This window comes from Nomascus leucogenys, chromosome 8 (genome assembly GCF_006542625.1).
Source record: "Nomascus leucogenys isolate Asia chromosome 8, Asia_NLE_v1, whole genome shotgun sequence".
NCBI lineage: Eukaryota > Metazoa > Chordata > Mammalia > Primates > Hylobatidae > Nomascus > Nomascus leucogenys.
In genome coordinates, this window is record NC_044388.1 from 72,696,404 (window position 1) to 72,719,263 (window position 22,860).

A 22,860-nucleotide genomic window follows, 5' to 3' on the forward strand; every position below is an offset into this window, starting at 1 on the left:
GCCCATCGTCTGGGATGTGAGGAGCGCCTCTGCCCGCTGCCCATCGTCTGGGATGTGAGGAGCCCCTCTGCCCGGCCGTCCAGTCTGGGAAGAAGTGAGGAGCGCCTCTGCCCGGCTGCCCCGTCTGGGAGGATGTGAGGAGCGCCTCTGCCCGGCCGCCCCATCTGGGAAGTGAGGAGCGCCTCTGCCCGGCCGCCCTGTCTGGGAAGTGAGGAGCACCTCTGCCCAGCCGCCCCGTCTGGGAAGTGAGGGGCGCCTCTGCCCGGCCGCCCCGTCTGGGAAGAAGTGAGGAGCACCTCTGCCCAGCCGCCCCGACTGGGAAGTGAGGAGCACGTCTGCGTGGCCGCCCCGTCTGGGAAGTGAGGAGCGCCTCTGCCCGGCTGCCCCGTCTGAGAAGTGAGGAGCGTCTCTGCCCGGCCACCCTTCGTCTGGGATGTGAGGAGCGCCTCTGCGTGGCCGCCCCGTCTGGGAAGTGAGGAGTGCCTCTGCCCAGCCGCCCCGTCTGGGAAGTGAGGAGCGCCTCTGCCCCGCCGCCCCATCTGGGAAGAAGTGAGGAGTGCCTCTGCCCGGCCGCCCCGTCTGGGAAATGAGGAGCGCCTCTGCCAGGCTGCCCTGTCTGAGAAGTGAGGAGCACCTCTGCCCGGCCGCCCCTTCTGGGATGTGAGTTGCGCCTCTGCCCGGCCGCCCCGTCTAGGAAGTGAGGAGCGCCTCTGCCCGGCCGCCCCATCTGGGATGTGGGGAGCGCCTCTGCCCGGCTGCCCCATCTGGGAGGTCTACCACAGAGGCCAGAAGCAATGTGGGGGCTGGACGTGGTGGCTTACGCCTGTAGTCCCAGTACTCTGGGAGGCCGAGGCGGGTTGATCACTTGAGGCTAGGAGTTCGAGACCAGCCTGGCCAACATGGTGAAACATGTGAAAAATACAACAGACAAACCAACCAACCAAGCGACAACAAAACAGGTCTACCCTGGAGTCATACTCTAATTTTTTCTATTTTCCTCCCTTTCTGATCCTTTATCCCACTTTCTTTTTCTTCCTCTTTCTTCTCCTTCTTCTTTGTCAAATAGAGGATTGAGTTATTATCATTGATCCAAAAAAAAAAATATTTTAGAAATTCTTTGTACTATTTTCGCAACTTTTTTCTAAGTTTGAAATTATTTCTAAATAAAAAGCTAAGAAAGGAAAGAAAAAAAATAAAGTGAAGAAAAAAAACTTTTTATCCTAGAAAAGTATACCCAGCAAAAGTATCTTTCAAACATGGAGAAATGCTTTCCCAGACAATCAAAAGCTGAGGGATTTTATCAATACCAGACCTATCTTACAAGAAATGCTAAACGTAGTTCTTTAATCAGAAAGAAAAGGACATTAATAAGCATTAAGAAATCACCTGAAGGTACAAAATTCGCTGGTAATAGTAAGTAGGCAAACACAGAATATTATACCACTGTAATTGTGATGTATAAACTAGTAATATCTTCAGTTGAAATACTAAGACATGAACCTATCAAAAGTAACTACAAAAACTTTCCAAGACAGACAGTATACAAACTATAAATAGAAATAACATGTTTAAAAGTGGGATGAGGTTAAACTGTAGAGTTTTTATTAATTTTCTCTTTCCTCATTTGTTAGTTTTTGCAATTAGTGCTAAGCTGTCATTTGTTTAAAATAATTGGTTTTATAAGATAGTATTTGCAAGCCTTATGGTAACCTCAAGTCAAAAAAACCTACAAGAGATATACAAAAAACAAAAAGCAATAAATTAAAACATACCACCAGAGAAAATTGTCTTCACTAAAAGGAAGACAGAAAAGAAGATCCAAAACAACCAGAAAACAACAAAATGGCAAGAGTAAGCCCTTACGTATCAATAATAAGATTAAATGTAAACAGACTAAACTCTACTATCAATAGACAAAGAGTGGCCGAAAGATTAAAAAAAAAAGAGAGACCTGACAATCTGTTACCTACAAGAAACACACTTCACCTATAAAGACACACACAAACTGAAAATAAAGGGATACAAAAAGATATTCCATGCAGATGGAAACCATAAAAGAGCAAAAATAGCTATACTTATATCAGACAAAATAGAATTCAAGACAAAAACTCTAAAGAGAGGCCAAGTGTGATGGCTCGCACCTGTAATCCCAGCACTTTGGGGGACCAAGGTGGGCAGATCACTTGAGCCCAGGAGTTCAAGACCAGCCTGGGCAACACAGTGAAACCTCATCTCTACAAAAAAGAAAAAATAAAACTATAAAGGGAGACAGAGAAGGTCATTATATAATGATAAAGGGGTTAATTCAGCAAGAGGATGTAAGAATTGAAAATACATACTCATCCAATATTGAAGCACCCAGATATAAAAAGCAAATATTATTAAAGAGAGCAATAGACCCCAATACAGTAAAAGCTGAAGACTTCAACACCCCCACTTTCATTATTGGACATATCCAGACAGAAAATCAACAAAGAAACAGTGGACTTATTATGCACAATAGACTAAATGGACCTAATAGATATATACAGCTTTATCCAACAGCTGCAGAACACACATTCTTCTCACCACATGGATCATTCTCAAGGATAGATCATATGTTAGGTCACAAAACAAGTTTTAAAAAACGTCAAAAAAAATTGAAAATATATCAAGTATCTTCTCTGACACAATGAAATAAAACTAGAAATCAGTAACAAGAACTCTGGAAATGGTACAAGTATATGGAAACTAAACAATGTGCTCCTAAATGACCAATGGGTCAGTGGGTAAATTAAGAAGAAAATTAAGGAATTTCTGGAAACAAATGAAAATGGAAACACAACATAAAATGTATGGCATATAGCGAAGGCAGTACTAAGAGGAAAGTTGATAGATGTAGTGCCTACATCAAAAAAGTAAAAAAAAAAAAAAAAAAAATTCGTATACCACAATGATGTATCTTAACTAGAAAAGCAAGAGCAAACCCAATCCAAAATTAAAAGAAATAACAGAGCAGAAATAAATGAAATTGAAACAAAAAATACAAAAGATCAAAGAAATAGTTTAAAAAAGAAATAAAATTGACAAATTTTTAGCCAGACTAATAAAAAAAACACCAATGAAACAGAACAGAGAACCCAGAAATAAATCCATACACCTACAATAAATTCATTTTTGACAAAGGTGACAAGAACATACACTGGGGAAAGGACAGTCTCTTCAATAAATGGTGCTGGGAAAACTGGATATCCATATGCAAAAGAATGAAGTTGGACCCCGATATCTCACCATATACAAAAATCAAATCAAAATGGATTAAGGATTTAAATGTAAAACCTCAAACTATGAAGCTACTACAAGAAAACATTGGGGAAACTCCCCAGGACTTTGGTCTGGGCAAAGATTTCTTGAGTAATACCCCATAAGCACAGGCTTATGGGATCACATAAAGTTAAAAAGCTTCTACACAGCAAAGGAAACAATCAAAGTGAAGAGACTACCCACAGAATAGAAGAAAATATTTGCGAACTACCCATCTGACAAGGAATTAATAATCAGAATATATAAGGAGCTCAAACAACTCAATAGGGAAAAAATCTAATACTCCAATTTAAAAATGGGCAAAACATCTGAATAGACATCTCTCAAAAGACCACATACAACTAGCAAACAAGTACATAAAAAGATGCTCAACATTATTGATCATTAGAGAAATGCAAATGAACACAACAATTGAGACATCATCTCAACCCAGTTATTTTATTCAAAAGACAGACAATAAGAGATGCTGGCAAAGATGTAGAGAAAAGAGAATACTTGTATACTGTTGATGGGAATGTAAATTAGCAGAACAGAATGTAAATTAGCAGAACAGTATGGAGGTTCCTCAAAAAACTAAAAATAGAACTACCATATGATCCAGTAATCCCACTGCTAGGGATATACCCAAAAGGAAAGAAATCAGTGTATCAAAGAGATATCTGCACTCCCATGTTTATTGCAGCACTATTCACAATAGCCATGATTTGGGAGAAACCTACGTGCTCATCAACAGATGAATAAATAAAGAAAATGTGGTATAGACACACACGGAGTATTATCAACCCATAAAAAAAAGAATGAGATACTATCATTTCCATCAACATGAATGGAACTGGAGGTCATTATGTTAAGTGAAATAATCCAGGCACAAAGACAAACTTTGCATGTTCTCATTCATTTGTGGAAGCTAAAAAGTGAAACAATTAAACTCATGAAGATACAGAGTAGAATGGTGGTTACCAGAGGCTGGGAAGGGTAGTGAGGGTGAGGAGTGGAGATGGTTAATGGGTACAAAAATATAGTTAGATACAATGAATAAGAGCTTGTGTTTGTCAACACAACAGGTGATTATGGCAAACGATAATTGTACATTATTAAATAACTAAAAGGGTGTAATTGGAGTGTTTGTAACAAAAAGAAATGATAAATGCTTGAGGTCATGGATACCCCATTTACTCTAATGTGATTATTATGAATTATATGCCTGTATCAAATATCTCATGTATCCCATAAACATATATACCTACTATGTGCCCATAAAAATTAAAAATAAAACAAAAAAAAATTCTATGTCCATCCAAACTGAAAGTTAAATGTGAAAGTATGAAAATATTTTCAGACTCGCTGGGTCTCAAAAAATAATGACCATTTCTCTAGCCATTCTCCAGAAATTACTGGAGGATATGTCCTGCCAAAATGGAGTCAACCAAGAAATAAGTATACAAAAGCCCCTGGAAATGGAATCTCCACAGAAAAGACACAAAAGCAATTTTCTTAATGACAGTAAAGGAAAATGCAAGATAGCATCTGTGCCACAAGCCAAGAGAACAACCTTTGCAGGCTGGAACCAAAGGTCTGAGGGCTCCACGAGGGAACCCTTGCACCGTACACTTAAACTGCTCAGTCTGGTCCCTGGCACAGAGTAAGCACCCAGAAAATGTCCACTGTCCATGCTAGCTACTGATCTGATCAGAATCACACAAAAAGATGTCTCAGTTAATTTTCATCAGAAACTCCCCAAGCCCTACAATGATCAGGTAATGTGTGGAAGCTGTTTGCCTATTTGAGTACCCCAATGCTTCTCAAGTTGTGCTCTAAAGAACAATAATCCCACCAGATGCTCCTCAATAATAGGGATCCAAAGCAAGTAAAAGCGTGGAATACGTCCATACTAAAGGCTCTGAGAAATCCTATAGCAGAGAAAATGACTTAACTTTGTATCATCCAACATTTCCCAAATTTGTAGTTGAACATGAAACTCATTACCAGAAGCATATATTAAAAGTACATGAAATTGGCCAGGCGCAGTGATTCACGCCTGTAATTTCGGCACTTTGGGAGGCTGAGGCAGGTGGATCAGCTGAGATCAGAAGTTCAAGACCAGCCTGGCCAACATGGTGAAGTCCCGTCTCTACTAAAAATACAAAAATTAGCTGGATGTGGTGGCTCATGCCTGTAATCCCAGCTACTCAGGAAGCTGAGGCACGAGAATTGCTTGAACCTGGGAGGCAGAGGTTGCAGTAAGCTGAGATCATGCCATTGCACTATAGCCTGGGTGACAGAGTCAGACTCTGTCTCAAAAGAAACAAACAAACATACAAAAAGTGCATGAAACTGCTGCTCCATGGAACCCAATTTAGGAAATGACAGTAAACGCCCTGGGTAAGAGCCTTCAGCTTAACACCATCCAGAAGCTCTTGTTGCCCAGGCCGGAGTACAGTGGTACAATCTCAGCTCACTGCAACCCCTGCCTCCTGGATTCAAGCAATTCTCATGCCTTAGCCTCCCAAGTCACTGAGACTACAGGCATGCAACACTATGCCCGGCTAATTTTTGTATTTTTAGTAGAGACAGGGTTTCACCATGTTGGGTGGCTGGTCTTGAACTCCCGACCTCAGGCGATCCACCCACCTCGGCCTCCCAAAGTGCTGGGATTACAGGCATGAGCCACTGCGCCAGGCCACTTTATTATGTAATTTTAAAGGAAATAAAATCTTGCCCAGATTCAAAGAAACAATTTGGTATTATCATCCAATTGTATCAAATAGGAATAAATGGGTAGCTTTAAACCTACAAAGCTCAAAGGTATTTTACAGATATTTTATCTTTATCTTTATCTTTATCCCCACTGTGATAGCACACTGCATGGTGATTTGCAATAAAGGTTATATCTTATTTTGAGAACAACTAGGGCAATAGAGAAGAATAAAAATAGAGTTCATATACAAAATAGGCCACAGTCTACAAAGGAGTCCCAGGGTATCACGTAAGTGAGGAAATACTCCTTCCCTGTCTTGTAATGCCAAGCAGTATTTAGTAATTGTCCCAGACACTGGACTAAATACATTTAAGTAGAAATGGCCTATGTTCTTTAGTAGTGTGCTGGTACTTTCTATAAGGACAAAATTAATACAGAGGTCTAAGAAATGACTCGATACCCAGAAGGAAAAAATGTCAATGCTTGCAACATAATTTGGCATTTAGGGATAGTGAATAAAGTCTGGTCATCGAAAGGGAAAAGGTAAGTTGCATCTATTTAACCAAGGAAAATTTATTGATAAAGATATAATTATGACTATTGGAAGAAAATGTGTAATTACTGAGCAATTAGAACAAAGAAGAGAAAATGAAATACTCTGGTGATTAGCAAGGGGTGGGGTACATGGTAGGGACTCAACAAATGTTCACTGAAAAATGAAAGTAGTGACCTAGGAAAGGGGATGGAGCTCCTAAGTCTAGAAAGTCATGAAACATGGGGAAGGAAATTCAGACACAGAGAAAGGCTTGGGTTGCAGAGCTTAAGTCCTAGAATGTTTTAGTAACTGTTTTAAAAAATGGGATTTGATCACTTGATACATAAACTAGAGGTCAGCCCCCAAAATATCTACCTTCTTCAAGGTCCCCAAACCCTAGAAAAGAGGGTCTAAATGCTGAAGGCAGCTAAGATGTGTGAAAGTAGAGAAGACCCATTATTACATCAGACTGCTAAAGAGAAAAACTGCTTGTTAGTAATGACTAACTCCGACCACCTAGAAAATAGAAGGGATGAAAATCAACCATCCCCATTTAAAAAGTTAATATGAAATACTGGACAGTAGAAGAAGAGACAAACAGGAGCTCCCTAAAATCTCCCAGCTAAGCTTCAGGGTCTGCTGTGATACATCAAAACATTTTTTTTTTTTTTTTTTTTTTTTTTTTTGAGACGGAGTCTCGCTCTGTCGCCCAGGCTGGAGTGCAGTGGCGCAATCTCGGCTCACTGCAAGCTCCACCAACCAGGTTCACGCCATTCTCCTGCCTCAGCCTCTCGGAGTAGCTGGGACTACAGGCGCCCGCCACCACGCCCGGCTAATTTTTTTGTATTTTTAGTAGAGACGGGGTTTCACCTGGTCTCGATCTCCTGACCTCGTGATCCACCCGCCTCGGCCTCCCAAAGTGCTAGGATTACAAGCGTGAGCCACCGCGCCCGGCCTACATCAACATTTTTATCACTGAAGGAAGACAGGTCAAAACACACACATGAGAGCTTCCCTCACTTGTCCCTCCACCTCCCCTTTCAAACAGTCACACAGGTACACATCCACCTCTGGTAACCAGCAGCTATGCGTCAGTCTGGCAATTTCCAGAAATCACTAACCATTGATAGATCTTTGACTCTGGGTAAACTGGTTTCTCCTCTTTTCCCCCTCATTCACTAAACTAGGAAAATGCTGTTTATCCATTCTAAGTATTTGTAAATGAAGCTTATAAAATATCAGATTAAAATGCACCATCAAGATGTTCTAAAGCTTGGTTATCAGGAGTGTACCATTACTCAATGCTTACAGTTTGCAGCCCTTAATTTCAATTGTCACCACAATATAGGTATAATTGACCTACATGCACACACACACACACATATCAACAAACACTGACCCCGTGCTGACTACCCTGTGCAGAATGCTCTGAACGTTTATCTGTGTCCTTTACATGTGACCTATGGTCCATGATCTGCTGATACTCTAAAGGACCACGCCCTTTCCAGGTTTTATATCACCCCAGGCCTGACAAGGAAAACAGGGAGTTAAAGAGGGAGAAAGGGTAATAAATCCCATGGCTATGTCTTCCTCCTCCCTCCACCCTGTCACCCTCTACGATAGGCATCTCACCAACATTCATGACATCACACACCTCCCTAACCAAGCCTCCATGTGGGCCCTTCCTCAGATTCCAGGATGAAATGCTCAGAGTGACACAATTTCAGCTTCTTTCAGAAAAGCAGATAAATCATGCTTCAGTCTTTGGTATGCCAGAAACTCACCACTGGGGCGGATGCATATTTTATCTGTAGTAAGCTACAGAAAGGTTCAGACCTGGCAGGGCACAGCGGATTACACCTGTAATCCCAGCACGTTGGGAGGCCAAGGCGGGCGGATCACTTGAGCTTAGGAGTTTGAGACCAGCCTGGGCAACATGGTGAAACCCCATCTCTACAAAAATATAAAAATTAGCCTTATGTGGTGGCACCTGCCTGTAGACCCAGCTACCTGGGAGGCTGAGGTGGGAGGATCACTTGAGCCCAGGAGGTCAAGGCTGCAGTGAGCCAAGATGGTGCCACTGCACTCCAGCCTGGGTGACGGAGTGAGACCCTCCCTCAAAAAAAAAAAAAAAAAAAAAAGAGAAAGAAAGAAAAAACAAAAACAAGAAAAAGAAAAAAAGAAAGGTTCGACATGACTTTGGAGGCAGCAGAATTAAGGAAAGGCTGTGAAACTTGTCAGAGCCCCTGGTATGGCAAGAAGGAAAAGAGGCCCTTACAAGTAAGGCAAAAAGGGAGGCAGGCAAGCCAAACTCTGGAGCTGGGGAAAAAATAAAGATGTGACAATCCTAAACTAATCCTCCTGCAGAGGATCACCCTAATAGAAGAACGTCTGCCCACACCTCAGTGTCCCCACCCTAGTAACTCCAGGTCTGGCTCCTCCAGCTCTGCATTCCTCTCAAACCCAGATGGATCCCTGACCTCAAGGCTCTGGCCTATACCAGTAATTCAACCTAGGCAGTTCTGCATCCTACGACAGCAGGGTAACATGAGTTCTTGGCATTCTAAAGTGGAACTCCTCATTTGTTTCCCCACTGGACACACCATTGCACACAGCGGGCAACCTACACAGCATTGGCAGCACAATGCAATAATTAAGATGAAGTATGGCTTACGTAGAATTTTATGGGGTGCTTGTATGGAAAATGTGATCTGAGTATCAAAATACCTACTTAAAATGAATTTCTGGAATGAAATCTTCTAAAGGTTTGAAAATACTTCTGTAATTCAACACCTCACAAACTTTTCCTTTTGAAAACAAAAAGCATCTTCACACTCAACTCTGGGCTACATGAAAAAATACCCCCCAAAAGAATTTACTGCAGAAGTCTCAAGCCTATATCAGCTATAAAAGAATGCTTCCCTCATGGCACCTCTCTATATAGTGAACAAAGTGTTTAAGAGGGCAGGATATGAAAAGAATCCTTTTCTAAAAAGGGCTAGTATTTTACTCCACTCAAATTGAGCCATACATCTTACTAGTATTCAGTCGGCTTTTAATTTTTCAGTCTTTCAGTACTAAAGTAGATAGCAAAGTACACATTTTGAAACTTTTATTAATAGAGTTTGAATTCACAATAAACCTCAAGAAAATTACTAAGACCTCTCACTGTACTAGAAATTTGTGGCACAATATATCATTCCAATAAGTGGATCATGAAGGTGTGAAAAAAATGCTGATCTTAAGAATTTTTATCATACTAGTACTTGATGTAATAAAATCTGACCCATATATCCCACAGTACACATTGCCATTGAGATGAGAAGTTGTGACCCACCAAGGGATAGAAAACCTGTATTTCCCTGTCATTGATTCCAGAATTTACAAGGAACTCAAAGAATTCAACAACAAAAAATAATGAGAGCCCCACTAAAAAGTGGGCAAAGGACATAAATAGACACTTTTCTAAAGAAGACATACAAATGGCCAACAAGCATTTGAAAAAAATACTCAACATCACTAATCATCACAGAAATTCAAATTAAAACCACAGTGAGATATCAACCTACACCAGTCAGAATGGCTATTCTGAAAAAGTCAAAAAACAACACATGTTAGCAAGGATGCAGAGTAAGGGGAACACCGATGCACCGTGGGTGGGAATGTACATTAGTACAGTCTCTATGGAAAACAGCATGGAGATTCCTCAAAGAACTGAAAATAGAACTTTCATTCTATCCAACAATTTCATTACTGGATATCAAAAGAAAACAAATCATTATACCAAAAAGACACCTGCACTTAGGCTGGGCGCGGTGGCTCACGCTTGTAATCCCAGCACTTTGGGAGGCCGAGGCGGGCGGATCACAAGGTCAGGAGATCGAGACCACGGTGAAACCCCGTCTCTACTAAAAAATACAAAAAAAATTAGCCGGGCGTGGTGGTGGGCACCTGTAGTCCCAGCTACTCGGGAGGCTGAGGCAGGAGAATGGCATAAACCCGGGAGGCGGAGCTTGCAGTGAGCCGAGATGGCGCCACTGCACTCCAGCCTGGGCGACAGAGCGAGACTCCGTCACAAAAAAAAAAAAAAAAAAAAGACACCTGCACTTGTATTTTTATCACAGCACTATTCACAATAGCAAAGATATGGAATCAACCTAAGTGTCCATCAATGGATAATTGGAAAAAGAAAATGTGTGTATATAGACATACACACACACAGTTTTGTGGGTATGTGTATATAGATGTAGATATACACATACATATAGATATAAACACACACAGTAAAATACTATTCAGTCAGAAAAATGAAATCATGTCTTTTGCAGCAATCTGGATGGGACTGGAGGCTGTTATCCTAACAAATAACTCAGAAATGTAAAGTCAAATGGCACATGTTCTCACATATTAGTGAAAGCTAAATAATGCATACACATGACAGAGAGTAGAATGATAGACACTGGAGACTCGGAAAGGTGGAAGAGTGGGAGCAGGAAGAGGGATGAGAAATTACTTCATGGGGACAATTTACATTATTCAAGTTATGGTTACACTAAAAGCCCAGATTTCACCATGACACAATACATCCATGTAACAAAATTACACTTGTGTCCCTTAAAGTTACACAAATTAAGAAAAAAAGAAAACCTGTATTCCTGGTATAGGGTGAATGTGGTGGCAACAGACACCAATGAATCATAAATCTTCCCTTAGCTTATTAAATAAAACTAGTGTGCCACTTGGTGATGTCACCTTGGTGCCTTCTTACATACTTGCTTCCCAGATTTGATACCTCTTAGGAGGTAACACGTGAGAGGGCACATTTTCCTCATGTGCTTCCGGTTTTGTCTTCAGAGTCTCTTGTTACTGGGAACCATGCAAGTGCCTGGGTTGATTCATGGCTGAACCAAAGAAGCTCAAGTTTCAATGCCTCATAACTCTGAGGATGAATTGCAGTAACGCTTCATGCTTGGGGCGATGCAGGCAAACCATGTTCAGGTTGTAGCTATTAAGAAATTCAAGAGCATGACTGCTCAAGGGCACTCACCCAACAAGGTCATAATATTCAGACAGCCTTCTGCCGGCACCACACCTGCTCCCAATCAGTCGTCAGGAGTCTAAAAATCACAAGTTTCACGGAAACTATCACAGAACCACACTGGGAACAAACCAGGATTTGCATCAAGAAGAATACTGGCCCATGTGTGGGCACACAGGCGTGCCCACTCACCCAAAGTGGAAAGACAGCCATATCCATCAAAAGAATACAAGTCTTATTTTTGTCTTTTTAATACTTTGCCTTGAAAACGTACTTACAATTATCAATACAATGTAAGTCAAAGAGACCAGGCTATTTTCTCTGCAGCCTTTTCAGTATTCCTACAGAGACCTAAATTCACTATACTTCTTGTGTTCACAAGGGTTCTAAAAGCACTACATTTTTTCATGTACCAAATATTAATAATACCAGTTGATATCATCAGTCACCCAAAATGCTATTTCAAAACAATCATCATTACTGTTTTGGTCATAGTGGAGACTGTAGCTAGTTGCCAGCCTCTAAAGCATATCTCAAGGCACTGCAACTCAAGTGGAAAGTGTAACAAAAACATGTGCTGGCCAGTTAAGCTGGTATTTAAATGCAACACTAAAAATGCATTTCACACCCAACTTCATCAATCACCAACCAATCCTACTTTGCATCTTGGCTACCAAAAGAAAATGGGATTTGTTTCCCTGAAGAAATATGTCACTGCTCTGCTTGAATTATTAAGCTTTACTATTACAGAGAGAAACAGAGTCAAAAAAAAAGAAAAAAAAGAAAAGAAAAAAGGAAACAAAATTAGACCCAGGTTGCCATCTACAGACTGATAGAAGCATTGCACATTCATATAGCATTTGGTAACTGAATCAGTAAATATCAGCAATTTTAAAAAAAACGAAAAAATATGTGACTACAATTTTAATTATTAAAAAATCAAGATAACCTATGAAGTCTCTTTTTTCTAATTCAAATGAAAATACTACATAGGTAAAGAACACTAGATCAAACATTTGCACAAGTTAACATATGCTAGAAAATAATCATAGCTATTCACCCTAACCCTAAAATTTATCACTTTGAAATAAAACTAAAGTTTATTTAATATCAAATTTAAAATACATTGTAAGTAGAAAAAGCCATGTAAATTTTATCTCTAAACCCAAATTTTTGCATTTTTTTACATTATTATGAGTTCTTACACCCTTCACTTTCATTTTGCTTCAAATTCTTATTGCTTTTACCTTTCTAAAGAATAAGAGCCCTCTTGAAACATGAGTATTCAAAAGCACATACTTGGTTCTAATTACTAAAATAGATGACATTAAAGTAAAAAGCAACTTTAATAATAAATGAATATGAAGGCTGAATTAAAGAAAGAGAAAGGGAGAGGGACTTTTGATATTATAATCTGGAAAATTTCTATAGTCAAAGACATCTGCAGGGAGATCCATTAAGAACCAAATTGCTCAATTTTCAGTAGTGTGGACTTAAGCTAATATGCTTAGTTATCAAGTGACGGTTTAATCTAGTGAACTGCACAAAATCCTTTTTCATTTTTCCTGGAAAAAAATTGTCTTTGGAAGCCAAGATTCATTTTCCAGGTTATATGTTCTTTCTATCCAAATGAAAAGATACAAAATGCTTGTAGATCAGTGGTACAAGCCTGTTAGTGGAGGAAAAAAAAAATCATTCCCTAAAACCTTCCTTTAAAAGACACCAGCAGCGTTTCCTGTAACAATGAGATCCAGCAATTTAAAAACCTGTAATCTGCACATTATCAAACCACATTGGAAAATATAGACTTAAAATGGGCTATTATCTAAAATAACTGCAAAATTCTCTAAAGAAAAAAATAAAAGAACAGGAAGGCTTACACCTTTTCTTTTTAAAATACTATTTGCTTCAATAATAAACACTTTTTTTTATCTTCATGCCCACCAACACAAATGTTGTTAAAAACTACTGTGAATTTCTACAAAAGCAAAAATGTCAATAATTCAATTTTTTTTTTTTTTTTTAGGCAGGGTCTCATTCTGTCACCCAGGCTGGAGTGCAGTGGCACGATCATGGCTCACTGCAGCCTCAGCCGCCTGGGCTCAAGTGTTCCTCTCACTTTAGCCTCCCAAGTAGCTAGGACTACAGGTGCAAGCCACTACACCCCACTAATTTTTTTATTTGTTTTGCAGAAACAGGTTTCGGCTATGTTGCCCAGGCTGGTCTCAAACTCAAGCAATCCGACTACCCGCCTTGGCCTCTCAAAGTGCTGGGATTACAAGCGTGAGCCACAGCACCGGCCAATAATTCAACTTTTTAATGAAGGTTACTTTCCCATGAACAACGGATATGTTAATACAGCCTCTTGTGTTCTCAAGTTTTTACAAATGAGATAACCTGAAAAGATGATCATTCTCTTTCTTCCAGGCGACAACTACTTAAAGACTTTTTAAAAATATACTGGAAGTAAGGGTTGGGATTTCCATAGGCTAACAAGAACCTCACAGAAAAGAAACAAATAACATCTTATAAAAGCCTTTTAACAAAAAAAAAAAAAAATGAAAAGTTTAAGGCGGGTCTTGTTTCATAATGGGTATTAAAGTATTACAGAATTAACTATTTTTAAACTTCCATCATTCATTCACTCACCATAATTATTAAGTGTCTCAGACCTGTGCCAGTTGTTGGAAATAAGAAAAAACTAGTAGGACATAGTCCAAGGCTTTGGGGGCTTCACAATCTAAAATCTATTAATTTTTTAAAGCCTCTCTTAGTGCTCAAGGTAGGGTATGTTCTTCAGGGCTAATTTCTTTGATTCTTGTCACATAATAGGCACTCGGTAAATATTTGCTGACTGTATTTCACCCTAGCCTCCTTGTTTTCTACTCACGGGAAAGGACTGTACAAATTTCAAGATAATCAAAACTTTAAAAAGAAATCTTAATAAGAACCCACATTTTTCAGATAGATAATGGAGCTAAAGAAAAAAAAAAAGTTAAATGAGTTGCCCAAGGTCAAAGGCAGAGCTGGGACGAGAATCTAGGACTCATGACTTCCAGCTAGTCTCGATCATTTAGGTCTTTGATGATTTAGACCCCTCCACTTCTCTGTGGAACTGGTTCACCCATTTTGCCTGTTCTTTTAACCTAGCCTCACGCATCTTTGTTCTGACTCTTTAATCATTTGTGCAGCTTCCTCTAAACCCTCACAGGAGTTCAAACTGTCTCCTCAGCTGTGAAGCTCATATTAGCTCTAATTCTAATGTAACTCTTCATATCGACTTTGAAATAAGCTGGAGCTCCCAGGTGGAAGGTAAGGCTTTGCCCATTAATCTGAAACCTGATGCCATCAGTACTCTTCCTGGCACCCCTCACCGTCCCACGGGTGGGGCGGGGTGGGGAGGGGTGTGTGAGGGGATCTCAAGGCAAGAGAAGCAGGAGTCATTCCACTGGTCTGCTTCCCAGCCAGCTATTCCCACCCCAGTGTCACTCCACTCTGAGAACACACTGGGAATAAAACCAAAACTCGCCCCTCTTACAAAAACCTAACATCAAAGTTAACAATTTTCATTGCATACTTCCTTAGTCTACCACACTTTTATCTCATACCAATGAAATCTTGGACTAATGCAATTTTTTAGTTTATTTTATACCATCTCTCACCTGCTAGTGCAAGATGAAACTACATCTAGTTTTGCTGAATAGGTTATTGTTTACTGATAAAATGTTATGTCTATTTAGTATTCTCTTGGTTATCGGTATAATTAACAAAATGACTTTTCAGGAAAGATGATCTTTGACTAATAAATCATAATGAATGTGGGCAAGGGTTACAGACACACAAATAAGAGACCAATATCATAGTAGTTGTAGGCAAAAATATTAATCAAGCAATATCAGTGGGAGCAGAGGATGAAAAAAATGTACTTTTAAAATAAGACTACCACAAGATATATTTGATCTCAAAACAAGTGTCCTCATGGCACAACATCTAATTACAAATAAAAACCGAGCATAAAAATAGCAGCATCTCTCATATACAAATACAATTTTCTTTGAAAACTCTCATATATGAAAATAAGGAATATCTTCTGTGGGCCCAGAGAAACAATGGATCTATTTAAGAATTAAAATTATATCACAGGCTTAAGATAATAATAACACACTTACCACTGTTTGGAATGGTTCCTTGTGAATTCTTTAATTTTACATTTTGTTTCACTTTCATCAGTTTTTCTGAATTCACGTCTCCTTTTTTCCCTTTCCTCTTCGGGGGCTGAGGAGATGAGTTGTCACTGGATCCAACTGTTGACTTAGATTGGCGATCATTTCCCTAAATGGCAAAGTATTAGACCCTTATTATTAGCTAATGAACTCTCAAAAAGATTCCCAGTAAATACATGTCATTAACTACTGGTAAGCAGGGCAGGGGCAGGGAGGTGTATTGTCCTGGTTCTGCAATTGTCCATCTTTATACATTAACTCCAAATGTATCTTCCTGGAGGCAAAAGGGTCTAGGAGAGGAAGGAGGATAAAAATAATAGCTAACAATCATTGGGTTCTTAATATGTACCAGGTATTCTATAAAATTGTATTCACTCAATCCTCATGCTAGCCCTAGTTACTAGCTCACTAGCCTCACGCTGGTGAGATAGACACTACTGTTACCACATCACTGTATAGATGAGCAAGTGGAGTTTAGAGGATAAATCTTGTGTAAGGTCCTGTAGCCAGTCAGGGGCAGAGCAGCTGCCTCCAAAACCACTGTAAATCCACTGCCTTCACAGTCCTTTCACTCCTGCACCTTTCTGCAGAATCAGCCAGTGTCTATTGGATGAGAAATGGTGACTTCCCCCAGAGTGATCAATTAATCTACAAATACCTTCTTAACAAGTTGTCGCTATGAGTGTATAGATGCCATCCTACAAGCAGCCATACACTGTGCTTGTAGAAATTCTCCAATTGTTGTTGGAGTCTGTTGGTGACCACCATGGTCTCTAAGAATCGCAAATCCAGAGCAACACACAGACTCAAGAGGCTCAGGACCACATGTCCCCACTTGTTCCCGAGGGAGCTGCGCAGCTGCTTGCCCCTACTCCCAACAAGGCAGCCAGGGTGATCACACCTTCCATGGTTATCTCTGGTCCCCATGTGTCTCTCACAATGAAGACCCTGTGGCTGCCAAAAGTGGGCTCCTCCACACAAGAGGGAGGTTGAGTTTCGGTGGCTCTTATCACTGGCCCAGTACAGCTCCTGGGGAGCAACATAGCAGCCACTGCAGTGGGGGCTACTGCAAGGAACAGCTGTGCTGATACTGAGCCACCGCTTGGCCACTGCTACAGCAACAAACTCCTTCTTGCCAGGAATGGTAGCTCCAGCCTGTAGTCCCAGCTACCTAGGAGGCAGAGGTAGGAGGATCACTTGAGGCCAGGAGTTTGAGGCCAGCCTAAGCATCGTAGCAGAACCCTCCATCTCTAAAATTAAAAATTAAAAAAATCAGCCTGGCGTGCTGGTGCATGCCTGTAGCCCCAGCTACTCAAGAGGCTGACACAGGAGGATCACTTGAACCCATGAGTTCAAGATTGCAGTGTGCTGTGATCACGCCACTGTACTCCAGCCTGGGCAACAGAGTGAGACCCCATCTCTAACAAAAAGTAAAGAAAAAAAAAGAACAAGAAACTCCCTTACTAAGGCAGCCTTGGCTCTCAGATGCTCAGGTGCTAAACTTACCTGAGAGTATATGGTGAGAGGCTGTAGGTAGTGGAAAGAATGCAAGTTTTAGAAACCCCAAATACATGGCTGAGAGCTACTGCTCTGCCACTGAACACGGGGACCATGGGCTAACTAACGCTTAATTTCTCTAAGCCTCAGTTTCCTCATTATTTGAGTGGAGTGAATGTACTTGCCTTTAGGTCTAGCATGAGGATGCGATGATAAGGCTTATGCAGTGACTAGTACAGTGCGTGATGTATGGTGTTTGTTTAATAAGTATCCGAATGCTTTCTTCAAGAGCAGAGAGTTAATCTTTTTCTTAAAAATCATTTCAAACCCATACCATATTGAGTGTAATCTTTATGCAACATCTGTACTATGCTTGTGTCTGAAAGTAAATGTAGTAATATTAAATAAACAAATCTGCCTAGAAAACTACTATAACTGTTCATTTTAAACATTTACATATTCAGTCATCCAGAAGCATTTAAATGGATTTAGCCATCATCCAATTAGGAATAGAAAAATTCACAGCCTTACAAATGAATTTATTTATGCTATTTTGTCATAGCCTACAAGTAAATGAATTATGCATAGGTTTATTAACAGTATGAAAACTTGTCCAAATCTATAACACTTTTTGTGTAATTTAATTTCCTATTCCAACTGCAATTTAAACATACAGTTTCCATGTAATAATTATGGTAACTGCAACCAGAGGTTTCTTTTTTCTTTTCTTTTCTTTGAGGATTCTTTCTTGAGAATCTTAAGCTCTGCTATAAACTGTCTGGCAGAAGAAATAGATATACGATTATAGTAGAGGTTCCAAAACCATCAGCCAAGTCCAATAGTCCCTTTTATTCTCAATGGAGTCTTTCATCCCAAGATTTTAAAATTTTATTTTTTTTAGATGGAGTCGCACTGTGTCATCCAGGCTGGAGTGAAGTGGTGCGATCTTGGCTCACTGCAACCTCTGCCTCCTAGGTTCAAGAGATTCTCCTACCTCAGCCTCCCAAGCAGCTGGGATTATAGGTGCACACCACCATGCCCAGCTAAATTTTTTTTTGTATTTTTAGTAGAGACAGGGTTTCACCATGTTGACCAGGCTGGTCTTGAACTCCTGACCTCAGGTGATCCGCCCGCCTCAGCCTCCCATAGTGCTGGGATTTACATGTGTGAGCCACCGCACCTGGTTGGTTTTAAAAATTTAAAATCTTTATAGATGAGAAGATCAAACTTTCACACGCCGTTAGCAAGCTTGTTAGAATGTTCTGAGATGCTGTTGAACTTGCAAGGACTGGAATGGAACCCAATGAATGAGAAACCCTGTAGCTCAGCGGGATCCTTTCTGCAGTTCTCTGGGGAAAGCATTACTCACAAAGGGGCACGACAAGGGAGATGCAGAAGCCCCACTCTGGAGTGCGTGTCTTTCTAAGTCACCTCTCTTGTTTATGAATAGACAGGAAAGTTCTGATTTATCAAATTTCTGATAAAGACACTCGAAAAAGGCTAATGTTGGAGCATTAAGAAAGACTAATTGATTCAAATCACTACATAATGCATAGATTTGGCAGCTGACACTCATGCATTCAATTATTGAGTAATAACTAATTTCCAGGAACTTTGTGAGTAAAAAGTAAACTAAACTAAGACAGGAAAGAATTGCTTTGTAATTAGAAAATTTAAAATAATTGAAATGCTTTTCTTTTCTTTTTAAGATGGGCTCTTGCTGTGTTCCCCAGGCTGGCCTCAAACTCCTGGACTCAAGCAATCCTCCTACCTCAGCCTCCTCAATAGCTGTGTTTACAAGTGCGTGTCACTGCACCCAGCTAAATGCTTTTCTTTAAAAAAAAAAAAAAAAAAGGAGGGTGGTGGGGGAGAAGAGAAAAAACTTGATTCATCTGAAGCGTTATGTGAAAATACATAATACACTATATAATGTATAAATTATATACACATATAATTCATATATTTGTTTTACACAATTACATAAATTATACATAGTTAGAGAGGGGAAAGGACAAAGGGAGAGAGGGAGCTTTTTCTTTCTGTAAGGCTTCCACATGTGACTTGTAACTCAAAAACATAGACAGTCATTGCTATTTGCAGAGCATAAGAGATAGGGGAGGTTTGCTATCTCACACAGCTATCCCAGTAATAAAACGATATCACTGGGTGTCCTTTATGTGCTACATACACATTAACACAAATACCAAATTTATAGTTAAGGATTATTATCACCATTTTATAGATAAATTAACTTTCTAAGGGTCTGATTTTTCTACTACATTGAAACTTTCTAATGTCCAAAACACTAAAAACTCCTTAGTATATAGTATGATTCCCTAAAACAGCCATCCCAGAAGTAACAAATTATGGCTTTATCTCAAAGTAGAAGAAATCAACAAGCAGCCTAATTTGACTGGGTGTCCTGTGCAAAAACTAGACCCCCTGAGATACTCCAACCACTGTCCTGCCCTTTTTCTCACATGCATATCGGTATATCCAAAAGGAATACCAAACCTCTGGCTCAAACAAAAAGCCTAAAACAGACTCCAATCATCCCTCACTCTACCAAGATTGGGACATTTTTTGTTTTTGTTTTTGTTTTTTTTTTTGAGACGGAGTCTCGCTCTGTCACCCAGGCTGGAGTGCAGTGACGCGATCTCGGCTCACTGCAACCTCTGCCTCCCTCATTCAAGCGATTCTCGTGCCTCAGCCTCCCGAGTAGCTGGGATTACAGGTGCCCACCACCACGCCTGGCTAATTTTTGTATTTTTAGTAGAGACAGGGTTTCACCATGTTGGCCAGGCTGCTCTCAAACTCCTTACCTCAAATGATCCTCCCGACTTGGCATCCCAAAGTGCTGGGATTACAGGCATGAGCCACCACACCTGGCCAAGATTGGGATATTTCTTAAACAGTTCCCTAGACTCTTTCCAACTAGATCCAACCAACTCAGGTTTTTTTTTTAGCATAAAAACTCATTTCCAGTCCCCATGAAAATGTGCCAAAAACATACAGACCAAAAAACATCAAATTTAAAATAATTTTGTGAGAGGTTTGCCTCAGTGAGCAGCCTTCCCGATGTGTGTATTTCATGGGTGCACCCAGAGACATTATAAGCCAGGGGGGTGGTGGGTGGGGACTACATGGTGACTCCACCTGACATTCCACTCATCTGCATATCTGGTAATGACAAGAGTAAGAAGCCCTTTTACCTGTACCAGCCTCAGTTTCCCCCATGGCAAAATGGAGTTTTGGAGTATGAGGAATTTATCTTAATATGTTTATAACTTGCTTCACAGTGACATTGTGATACTTGAATAATAACGAAATTTTTTTATCAAAACCATAGAAATCATAATATTTGATCCCGTAAACTACTGACCATAAGATGTATAAGCCAAATGGTAATAAGGACAACAAAAGATCATTTAGTCGTTGGCTCTCACTTTCAAACACTTTCCTGATTTTTTCATCTTTTCCAGTAGAGGGTGCTGTGATTCCACACGGTGTCACCTTGCCACTAGAAAACAGCCTTCTGCAGATGGGTTTATTCTTCAAGCTCAGGGAATTTAAGATAATTTATTTACATCTTCCTTTTGTTTTTAAGGCTAGAATCACAACTTAAAATTTTTCTCAACATGCTAATTTCTGTGACTCCCGCGGCACTGAGGCTGCAGAAGGAATGACTTCTGGTCTGTCTTGCTTTGCACAAGGCATTCCCCTGGCTCCCTGACCAACTCAGTTACACACCAGCAGGGGTCCCTGTGTAGACTATGGCAGCTGCTTTCTCTCTTTCTCTCTCATGTTCTACCAGTCCCTCATCCACACTCCCTTCTATATGCAAAAGAGCAATTCCTAGAAAGCCAGATAGGGAAAAATAAACTTCTAAAACTCTAGTTCTGTGTCCCCTCTGATTTGCATCATGACTTTAGGGTGCTTTCCCCATGGATTTTGCAGTGGTTCCTAAAGCCAGAAACTAAGCTATCCCCACACAGTCCCCTTCAGTCACACCCCTCCTCTCAGTGCCAGGCAGCTAATGATCTATAAAATGCATGCATTCTCCAGGGAACCAATTCATTAAAGGAAAGGAGTAAATTGATCCTGTTAAAAATCAAGCTTGTGACTTTGGATTTACTGGCATAGGAAGTTCTGTGTGGCTCATTGCCAAACATTCACACTGCCTAAGCCGAGTTAGTGAGAACCTACCAGGCCCCGGGTACTGTGCCAGGGGTTATTCTCCTCTACTCAAATGTAACCTCCTGAAAGAGGTCTTTCCAACCACCCAGCTGAAACAGCACCCTCTCTCACTTCCTCTTCCCATGTCTTCGTGTATTTTTATTCATGTTTATCCCTGGTGTATATCACATGTATTTGGCATTTGTTTCTGGAATGTAACCTCCGTGCATTTAGTACTTTAGAATCTCTGGGCCCTGAAGTACCAGAACAGTCCCAGGACATCATATGAACTCAATAAATAGTTGTTGGATCAACGAATCAATCAATGACAATATACTCAAAGAAGAGTTATGATAGATGTCCGCCCCCACTGCAGCCACCTAGCGGACTCACCTATATCACATACCTGTAAGTGTCCCACTGCCTCCTGCGTCTATTCTTGCCCCAAACCATTTCTCTATAGATACCACAGCCAGAATGAGCACTTAAGAATGTAAAGCAGGCCAGGTGTGGTGGCTCACGCCTGTCATCCCAACACTTTGAGAGGCCGAGGCAGGTGGATCATGAGGTCAGGAGTTCAAGACCAGCCTTGCCAACATGGTGAGACCCCCATCTCTACTAAAAAAAAATACAAAAATTAGCCAGGCATGGTGGCGCGTGCCTGTAATCCCAGCTACTCAGGAGGCTGAGGCAGGGAATTGCTTGAACCCGGGAGGCAGAGGTTGCAGTGAGCCAAGATCATGCCACTGCACTCCAGCCTGGGCAACAGAGTGAGACTCCGTCTCAAAAAAAAAAAAAAAAAAAAAGGATTTAAAGCAAATTATATCATTCCCTCCCTATAGCCCTCAAATGGCACCCCATCAAGAAATAAAATCCAAACTCTTTGCATGCCTGCATGATTGAGCCCTGCCTGCCTCTCCAATTTCATTCTCAGCCTTCTTTCTGCCCTCCTCACATGCCAGGCTCTTTAGCCAGGGCCTGGGTGACTTTGTTTCCTCTGCCTTGGATGCTTTTCTTCCCCTGCCTCATCCCTGGCACAATTGGCTCCGTTACATATCATTAAGGTCTTGGTTTCAGACAATTTTCTATAAATCAATGCCCTGCCACATTTTATTTTCCCCATAGCGCTTATCACCATCTGAAACTATTTTATATTTGTTTACTAGTTGATCGTCTGTCTACTCCCATTCATCCCATCCATACCCCCCCCAACACACACACACACACACACACACACACACACACACACACACACTAGAATGAAAGCACCATAAGTCCAGGTCCTCATCTATCTACCACTATATGCTCAGAGCCTACAGTAGTTCCTGGCACTTTGTAGGAGCTCAGTGAATATGTTTGGAATGGATGACGGATGGAGTGGATGAATACA

General features: G+C 40.6%; 1 protein-coding gene across 2 annotated transcripts in view; it reads right to left on the bottom strand.

Annotated features, from left to right (window-relative positions):
• DCDC2 (doublecortin domain containing 2) overlaps positions 1 to 22,860 on the bottom strand; it is a 211,325-nt gene that overhangs the window by 90,747 nt on the left and 97,718 nt on the right. For both annotated transcript variants that reach the window (XM_004088743.3, XM_030816457.1), the window contains one exon: positions 15,744 to 15,906. In XM_004088743.3, the coding sequence (XP_004088791.2) occupies positions 15,744 to 15,906 (163 nt within the window). The remainder of the gene's footprint in view (positions 1 to 15,743; positions 15,907 to 22,860) is intronic.